Source organism: Siniperca chuatsi, linkage group LG14 (assembly GCF_020085105.1).
Source record: "Siniperca chuatsi isolate FFG_IHB_CAS linkage group LG14, ASM2008510v1, whole genome shotgun sequence".
NCBI lineage: Eukaryota > Metazoa > Chordata > Actinopteri > Centrarchiformes > Sinipercidae > Siniperca > Siniperca chuatsi.
Window position 1 is genome coordinate 8,516,385 of NC_058055.1, and position 9,800 is coordinate 8,526,184.

Sequence of the window (9,800 nt, forward strand, 5' to 3'; positions counted from 1 at the left end):
TGTGGGCTGGTTCTGTGGCCTCGCTGAAATTAGGGGTTCACATTTTATTCATTCATCTATCAATCATAATTAGAAGACCTTTGTGGAGCTATGTTAAAGATAAAGATGCGTGAATGCTACATGGCAGTATTTATAGTGTATATATATATAAAATAACAATGATGGATTGTTATTTTATTATTGAATGGTTGAAATTCTGCAGAAATTCTCAGAACAAAGCAGGATATTCCCAGAATCTACTTTGAAGGTTACAATCAAAATATTACCAAATGGGAATAATAGGGATATGTTAAAGGAATATGGTCGATATTATTATTTTTTTGGTGGGGATGTTGTGTCATTCATATCTTTCTCTGTCCCTCTGATGGTTGCTGCCAGTATTATGAGGCAATATTGTCATACTGCATGAGGCTCTTACGATATATGACTGAGAATAGTTAGTAAAGTAATAGCACTTTGTATCTTGGTATTTAAAATATGGTCTTTATCAAAATGTATTAAGAGATGTAACATAAAGTTGTGTTTGCATTTCTCACCTGTGTCTTGTAGGCTATTCCTCACTCAGTCTAACCGCATCTAACAAACAGACAACAGTCATGGAGTTGTGTTGCTGTTTTAAAATGCACCTAAATGTATCCCCAGCAACAGTGAGAAGTGGTTTTACATTTTTCTTCAGAGTGACCTACAGTAAAGCTTTACATTGGGCATACTGACCATTGTGCATGGGCAGTCATTATTTGTGCTTGCTGCTATATTTTAATGTGTTTGGTTTCCCAAACTAAAGGGAGCGTATACTGACATGATGGGAGATAAGATGAGGATGGTCCTCTCCTTTAGCTCCATCTGGTGACAATTTAAAGAATTACAGGAGACCTGGACTTCACCCACCACACACACATTGTTAGTTTTAATGAATTTAAAGGGTTATTTCGAACTAATTTACCCATTCGCAGCATCCACTTTCCTTATGTTTCATATCTATATTCAAAAGGAAATATATGTGTTGTACTAACTGTATAAAAGTATATCTCTTATATATTTAATAAGATTTTAGAACCCTGAAATTTTCTCCCCTATCAAAATATTTTTTTAATTTTTTTTTACTACACTAGAAATGTTTAGACATGATGTGAGGCCCAAAATTTAAGTTGCTTTGGACAAAAGTGTCTGCCAAGTTAATGTGATGTAAACACTGCAAAGGTCTGTAGACAAAAGTTTATTAAGTTACAAAGTTTTGTCTAAGGTAAATCTCCAGTTTGAAGTTTTTCCTTGTTGAATGAGGCAAAGATGCTGTTTAAATAGATAGATTCTTCATGTCTACTGTAATTTTGAAATCAATGTTTTGTTGTATTGATTAAAGTGAAAATAACAAATTGAGGAGAAAGAGACATACATTAATAACAGGCATACTTAACAAGAGACAAGGCTATAACACATTACCATGGTCCGTATCACCTCCCTGAACCCACTCAGCAAGACCTGTACAGCATCTTAATGATCACATATAACGTGATGACGAATAAGCAATGAACAAAAATCCTATGATAAGCATTTTTAGTATTGCCACTGCCACCTTTGACAACAAAATAGTCAATAATAATCTATTTATGGATCACCCATAACTGAATCTATTTATATATTTATGTATTTGCAATACTTTTTTTCTTTCAAGGTCATATATTTCCAGAGGCCATTCTCACCCAGTTTCTAATCAAGCAAGGGATATAGGAGTCATGGCCATATTAGCTGTTACATATAGTGTTCATAAAGGCAATGCCACCTGCCCACCACCTGTCCTATATAACAGTGTGTAGAGCAGGAGAGAGAGAGAGGATTAGTTAGATCTCCTGGTTAACATGAGACATGAAAGTAGCATTTTAATGTGGTCTTGCATTTACTGTATCCACCATATACATATGAGTGTAGCAATTTCGGCATGTTAAATGATATACAAATCATATACTGAACCTTTTTTACAAATTCATTTAAATGTAGGCTATTTAAACTTAATTAAACTTAATTTTCAAATCCTTGAAAATAAAAATGCAAAAATCCTGTGTTTTTTTTAATATATGCATGCACACTATGTCATCAGAGGAAGATATATTATGTATGTGGTTAGTTTATTCCAAAGGGGTGTCTATGAGGAAAAGGCACCCTCTAGTGGAAGAAAAGGGGAGACTCCTCAGCTCAACCAGATTTGTGGAAGCTATGGATTGTTGGGAGAGATAGAGGGAGATAAAAAGAAATACAGCAACACAGATTGAGCTCTAAACAGATTTTACATGGCACAGAAAATTTACATATGTTTGTCTCTGCTTATAGCACATGGGACATATTATGATTCCTAAGCCTGGCTGTTTTTGGTACTGGTTGTGATACAGCCAACGATAAATCTTGGCTTGATTGTCTGTAATTATTGGCAGGATATAGTTGTGGGCCTATCTGTATTTGTATTTTAAATTCCTGCTAGTCTCTAAATGATAGGGATATTAATAGATTTTTTTTCCTCAAATGTTTCATCCTTCTGATTCGGTCTTCAGAGAGTTCAAAATAAATCTGAAACCCTTGGCACTCAACGTTTTGAACATGAAGCGGTTCACTGAGGCAGTCAGGCCCAAGCCCAAGATTAACCCACTGGTCTGCAATAGCTCAGTTAGAGGCAATGGATCTTGAGGATTATCTTCAGAGTAGTGGTTGAAACCCTGGGTTTAATGACCAGAATGTCAAGAGAAAAGTCACAAGACAACAGTAATAATAATAACTTCTTCCATAGGTTTCATATACATAGGTGTCCATGTCGTAGAGTGAGGATTCTCATGTCTAAGACTGGGTTCTTGCCTAAACTTCTAGATGTAGCAGGGTTGGCTGAAATTACTAGTCCTGATTGCATCTCGGGAGGGAACTGGGAAAAAATGGTTCAAATTGCGCAGTGGGGTTGACCGAAAATATGACTCCATGGTTCACGCCTCTGATGCCTCTGATGCCTCTGGAGACAAATCTGTGTCAGCATCTGGACACAAAATGACTGAATGACTGAATGAATGAATTTGTAAAGAGCTCTTTTACAGGCATCATGCAAGGCCAATGTAGGCAAGCGGCATCCTTGCCAGCTCTGCCCCCACTTTGTTTTTATGACAGGGACTTTTGAAGCCAGTTAGCTAATCGTGCTCCTGACACATTTTAGTCAGTGCTCTCAGTGCCATGGAATTGCATTTGAGCTTACCAATCTATACTGTGATTTACACTGTTTACACTGCTCTGATGTAAAAGAAAATCTCACTGTCAGCTACTGAGGGTGTAAAAGTTTACTTTCACTCCTTCACTGTTGATGTATTTATTTACAGTATTCATGGTGAAACCAATGCAAAGCTACTCTAGCAGTTATGTCAGAGCCACATAAACACATTGGTTCAGCATATTATCCACCAATGACAGGAATATAAGTATGGTTGTTCTGTCAAAAAACAACAACTACAGAGCTGAGGACAGATTTATTGATATTAATATGTACAGATAGACTTTATACAGAGTGATTAGTCCGTCTAAGCATAACTGTGTAATCATCTGTAGATAAACAAATCAGACCCAATGATAAATACAGATCGGGAATGCATATAACCAGTGACTGAATTATGTCTCTTTAAACACAGCAGTTGCTTGTGGTCAAACAATGTGAGTGGTCCAAGACGTGTGTGTTATTTGTAGTAGCATTACACCTGTGGTCTTGCCCTTCTAAGTGTCAACAAGTGGATGTGATGTGTCAGTGTAATGGTCTACTGCACAAGCCCAGAGTAAAATGACATGTGATGCTATTCCTTGCAACACAATCCCTCAATGAACCCCTGGGTGTTGTACATAGTTCCCCTCATCATTTCAGTGTCACATTTCTGAAAATAGATGCATTTGTTATTGAGTCTTTCTTCTGTTTTAAATTACCTCTACCATCTGGTTGCTTTGCGCATTGTGCCTGGACTGCATTCAGATTTAATACACTTGTGAACAAATGACCTGTCACTAAATGCACCAGGCATGGTTGGATGATAGAAGTCGAACTTATAAGAAAACTGTAACTGTGGCATTGCTTGATTATCCATTCAAGGTTTACAGCATTTGAGAAAAATAATGCCCACAAAGATTCTCCATGTTGTTGAGTATAGCAGTTACAGTACTTTAAATACATATCTTAAATATGTTAGATTTAGGTAGAAACCTCTACTTTGAAGGCTATAAAGTATAATGTTTCTAGTTAGTACAGTTAATTGGTTCACAATGTTGACACACAGCATTGCAAAATGGTGTGTCTACATAGGAGTGACTGGTACATGGACAACCCTCCTGTAATAGACTATAAGCTGCTGAAATCATGAACCTTTTTTGGAGTTAGACTTTCACTATGACCTTACTGAGAACCAGCAGCCTCCAAACAGATCAAATCATATTTACCTGAGCCCACTGCAGCTGGAAAAGAAATACCTTCTTTCTAGTGTTCCGGTTTACTGCCTTTAAACTAGACTACGACTTCATGATGGAAAAGTCATCCTCTGCTACTTGGAGATCCCGTCATGACTCAGAATAGACTTTATTTATTTATACTTTATTTCAGTATTTACAAAAATAAGAATATACTTGTGGTGAGTAGTGGTATTAAATTCCACTGGAAAAAGGAGAAACATAGTCTGTCAGCTTCTAAAAGCAATACTTTCACTGGAGAAGCATTTTACAGTTATTAATGGAACTAGATAATGGCATATGTATCGTACACAGAATATACGGTATGTGTTGTATGTGTATCATTTGAAGATATCATTGCTTATGAGACCATCATCTCTGTCAAAAGATTGTTCATAGTTTGAGATGAATCTCTTTTTCTTTCCAAAAGTAGAGAAAGTGCTGTACACATCCAGTTCTCCTCTGGGTGCCAACTTCAGCGTACTGTAGTCAGACGTGGTGCCAGGGATGTATACATTGTGCTGGTAGTCTGGTGGCTCAGAATGAGGCTGGGTGTACTTTGGAGCCCATGAGTAGTTAGGAACTGCTCCCTCTTGAAGAGACATCTTGCAGTCTGTAAAAATGCGCATAAATTACAGTTTGTATCAGACGATTATTTCTGCAAAAGCTCATATTTACATACAGTATACTTGATCTGAATGAAGTAGCTTTAAAGGCATCTTCTTGAAAAGCAAAACACCTCCTGCAGGGACTTAAGTAATGTTGATGCATTAAAATCCCCCAGTTTTGGGGCCTGGTGTTATCTGCTTTTCAGTTTACCATTTTATATTTCAGACTAAATCCTTAGGCACAGACACAAGGAGAACCCCCACCCCACCACCCTCTTTCATGTGAACAATAATGAGCTCGAATTGCACAGTTGCCACCTACCATTCATATGGTTTCCCCAGGTCCAGTACTGTGGTGCTACGGAGCAGGAAAACCCATCAGCATCATATTTTTGGTGACGAGAAAGCGTGCCCTCCATATTTGCTGAGCTATACCTGACGAGATAAAGAGACAGCACAAGTACAAGTTTAGATGTGCACATGTAAGTGTTTGTGCATGCGTGTGTATTGTAATTGGCTCAACTATGTATTCACCTCTTGTATGCTGAGTTGCGTTGGTTCTTGGTCCAGGTCCAGTCCTTGTTTGAATACTTGAGCTGCACAGTTAAAACATTAAAAAAAAAACAACTCAATGACCAACTCAAACAGAACAATTGCACTACATGTATGTCTCTATGCACTCATGTATATATAATGGTATGGCTAAAGGCATCAGACATGGGAGATACTGTTTAGTCAAAGTCAGATGACTGACTGACAGATGCCTTTTTGTCTGTTGTTCATGTTTGTCTTATACAAAAATTAGCTATTAACTAATCTGCCTAACTGACTAATGTGAGGTTTAATATTGATGGATATACTGATGCTGTTGAGTAGAGCACACATATAACAGCAGTGTTAAGATCAAGAGACAGCTTCAAGTCTGTGATAAAAATGTGCATCTCTTTTATCCCTGCAACACCTGCTGCTATGCCTGTGTCACACACCTTGACACACTGTGGTAATTTGCCCAGACTGCAGGGTATTTTGTGCATTTTCCAATGGATTGCTTGCATATGACATTGAAATTGCAAAACACTATATATATAGTTGTGCGTTGTTCTATCCTATAACAAACAGGCGTTGAAGAAGTTGTAATATCATATCTTTGATGTTCATCTGATTATTCTTCACACATTCAATTATTATTACATTTTACAATTTAACATCCCTTCATCCAAAACCCTTTTAAAAACAGAAATGAATACAGTATGATAGATGATACAGCGTCCCCTAGTGTGTAAAATGCATTGTGACATTTGCCCTGTAGTCAACCTTTCTGTCATTTCTTATTGACGTGAGACAGCAGGACGACTAGTTAAGAGACATGACTGAGTGAATATAGTTTTGGGATGTGTAATTCTTATAGTGGATGATAAGAGAAATAATCCCTCTGTTATGTTGACTTGTATGTGTCGGTATATTTCAGGATATTACCTCGTTTGGGGTTGCTGCTCTGTTGTTGGCCAGTTCATTACGGTCCAGTGCGCTCCAGCCAGAGGTCAGGTAATCTGTGCTCTTGGCATTATTCTGTTGAACTGACATTACCGGACTGCAGGGCTTGAGGAACATGAAGTCACTTTTGGACGATTCCGGTGTCAGACACATTTTGTAACAGTAGACCTGAGGAAGTGCGCCGTTGCTGTTTGCCTCCGTGCAGCCGGACGCGCCCGTGGACACCAGAACATTACAGTTGGACTTTTTGAACACCTCTGTGGTGGTGGATGTTTCTGTGCGAGAGCAGCAGCAGCAACACCCGCTGATGGAGGGGACGTCGGACTCTCGGTTGGACGGTCTGCCCTTCAGTCTCCGCACTGCAACCAGGACAATAATAGCCACCAGAAATGTGAAGGAGATTGCGCCCAGAGACACGATTAAGTACAGGGTGAAGTTGGAGCTGTGATGCGGGCTTAGTGACAGGTCACCCAAATCGGGCTGCGAATCTGGCAGGCTGTCAACCACTGACAGAATGATGGAAACTGTGGCCGAGAGGGGTGGCTGACCATTGTCCTTCACGAGAATGACCAGGCTGTGCCTCCTGGGGTCTTTCTCCACTAACTGGCGTATCGTCCTGATTTCGCCTGTGTACAGAGCAATGCTGAACAAGCTCGGGTCTGTTGCTTGGAGCATTTGATAAAAAAGACGCGAGTTTTGACCTGCGTCTGCGTCCACCGCGCTGATTTTGGTGACAATGTGACCAGCGTCAACTGATCTGGGCACTGCTTCGCTTGGTGCTGTGCCGTTTTGCCGAACTGGTGACACAATTACAGGTGCATTGTCGTTTTGGTCCAAAATAAAGATATTCACTGAAACGTTGTTGTTCAGAGGCGGAAAACCGGCATCTTGAGCTTGAACTGTGATCTGAAAGTTTTGAAGTTGTTCGTGGTCAAAGGATCGCAGCGCGTAAATGTTCCCGTTGTCTGAGTTTATGGACACGTATGTGGACACAGGCATTCCCTGTATATCACCTTCCAGGATAGAATAGGAGAGGTATGCATTTTGACCAGAATCTGGATCCAGTGCAGTCACCGAGCAAACTGATGCTCCCGGCGCGTTATTCTCAGTCAAATACACAGTATATGAAGGCTGTTTGAAGTGAGGCGCGTTGTCATTCACGTCAGACACTTGCACTAAAATAGTTTTCCTCGTGAATAGAGGTGGAGAGCCCATATCTCTGGCGGTAAGTGTGATGTTGTACTCTGCGACTGTCTCCCTGTCCAGAAAATCACAAGTTACTAATGTATAGTAGTTCTTAAAGGATGAGTGGAGCTGAAATGGGACGTGATGGGGGATCTCACAGTCCACATTCCCGTTTTCACCTGAGTCTTTGTCCATCACGCTGATGACGGCTATCACCGTTCCCGGGGGCGCGTCCTCCTGCACAGGTGTGGACACTGATGTCAAAATCACCTCTGGAAGGTTGTCATTTTTATCCAAAACGTTCACCAGCACTTTACAGTGAACCGCCACAGCGGAGGGGCCTTTATCTTTAGCCTGAACATAAATTTCATGCATCCTGGCCTTTTCATAATCTATCACTCCCTTGACTTTGATTTCCCCCGTGCGCGAGTCTACGCTGAAAAGCTGGCGCACTTTGATGGGAGCGTGGCCACTGAATGAATAGGTAATATCAGCATTGGGACCGTCATCTAAATCGGACGCATTAAGTTTTATGACAACTGTGCCTTTAGGTGCGTTTTCAGCAAGTCTCACTCTGTAAAACGACTGCTCAAACACAGGCGCGTTATCATTTGCATCCAAAACGGTGATATCAATTTGCGCAGTGCCGGATCTCTCCGGCGCGCCCCCATCCACCGCCGTTAGAACCATTTGATGCGCACTTTGCTGCTCTCTGTCCAGTGGGTTTTGTAGGACTAGTTCTGCAAATTTACTGCCATCACTGCGCGTCTGTATATCCAAAAGGAAATGCTCATTTACACTCAGCAAATAGGTGCGGAGCGAGTTGGATCCGACGTCCAAGTCTTGTGCGCTCTCGAGTGGGAAACGGGATCCTGGCGCAGCGGACTCAGATATGTCCAGATTAAACTCAGTCCACGGGAAACTAGGAGAGTTATCGTTCACGTCCAGAATTTCCATTTCTACCCTGTACAGCTCCAGAGGGCTTTCTATGACCACTTGCAAGTGAAAAGAACAGGACAAACTCTGCTCGCATAGTTCTTCACGATCAATTCTTTCATTAACAAATAAAACTCCATTTTCTAAATTTACCTCCACATATTGCTTCTTGGCACCTGAGACTATGCGGAATCTGCGCGCAGAGAGCTTGTCCAAATCCAAGCCCAGGTCCTCTGCAATATTGCCAACAAAAGCTCCATGCTCCAGTTCCTCAGGAATTGAGTAGCGAATCTGTCCCCAGACTGCATCCAAGAAACAAGTGAACAACACAAAACGGCACAAAACATGCCACTTCCCACAAAGTCTTTTCTTCGCGCCTTGTGTGTCCATCTGTAGGCTGAAGCAATGCCGCAACTCACACCAAAGACTGTTTCTGTAGTGTACTCATACAAAATGATTAAGGCAGAATTGTGCAAAATACAGTCTCGAAAAAACTTGACATTGGTGGGACTGGAACAGCGACTGTCTGCCTGAGAGAAAAGAGAGGAGAGAGAATGGGATGTGCAAGGGCTACTAGGCTATGTCAGATTAGGCTGTGTGTGTCTGTGTGTGCGTGTGTTTATTATTGGCCCTACTGTTCCAATAGGGGGAAACGACATCTGCTCGGATAATCTTTCCTGCCTACTAGCCCGATCGAATTCATGTCACAGTCTCTAGGCTTTGACCGCAGGTCAAACGTACTTGATTCAATATCTTATAAGAGTGTCTCATCATTTTGAACTGAAAGGAAATCAATAGGAAAATCCTTTCATTTTTGTTTATGCTATCAGAGGAAGTGAGCATTTTTTGTTGAAACTTTTTCAAATCAGAGAAAAAGAGGTGAGGAAGCCTCAGCTCAAACCAGCTTTAAAGTCCTTACCTAATGAAAAAAGAATTATAGCAATCCTTTAGAAGAATACAGAGATGGTATTACAGCATTCTCATTATAAAAAAGGAAAGTCCATATATTTATTATAGAAACAGTTACTATAAACTTACTATAAAACGACTATGAAGTTAGTTATTATAGAAACACTGTACAGTGTGGGTTTGAAGTCTGTAAGTTAAAAGATTGTCCTCAGGAAG

At 40.4% G+C, this 9,800-nt stretch overlaps 1 protein-coding gene across 1 annotated transcript; it reads right to left on the minus strand.

The window, feature by feature from the left end:
* Positions 1–3,479: 3,479 nt before the first annotated feature.
* LOC122888574 (protocadherin beta-15-like) lies at positions 3,480–9,575 on the minus strand. Its single transcript, XM_044223199.1, has 4 exons — positions 6,537–9,575; positions 5,595–5,656; positions 5,383–5,495; positions 3,480–5,065 (listed from the first exon to the last, which is right to left on the minus strand). Exons 1-4 carry the CDS (start codon positions 9,063–9,065, stop codon positions 4,794–4,796), a joined length of 2,976 nt encoding a protein of 991 aa, XP_044079134.1. The 5' UTR covers positions 9,066–9,575; the 3' UTR covers positions 3,480–4,793.
* Between the last annotated feature and the right edge of the window lie 225 nt (positions 9,576–9,800).

Excerpts from the sequence above, each read along its gene's own strand:
- LOC122888574 (XM_044223199.1), bottom strand. The coding sequence starts at position 9,065 with ATGGACACACAAGGCGCGAAGAAAAGACTTTGTGGGAAGTGGCATGTT. Across the intron at positions 5,657-6,536 it reads GAGCAGCAACCCCAAACGAG|CTCAAGTATTCAAACAAGGA; the intron begins GTAATATCCTGA and ends TTAACTGTGCAG. Across the intron at positions 5,066-5,382 it reads CTGGGGAAACCATATGAATG|ACTGCAAGATGTCTCTTCAA; the intron begins GTAGGTGGCAAC and ends GCATTTTTACAG.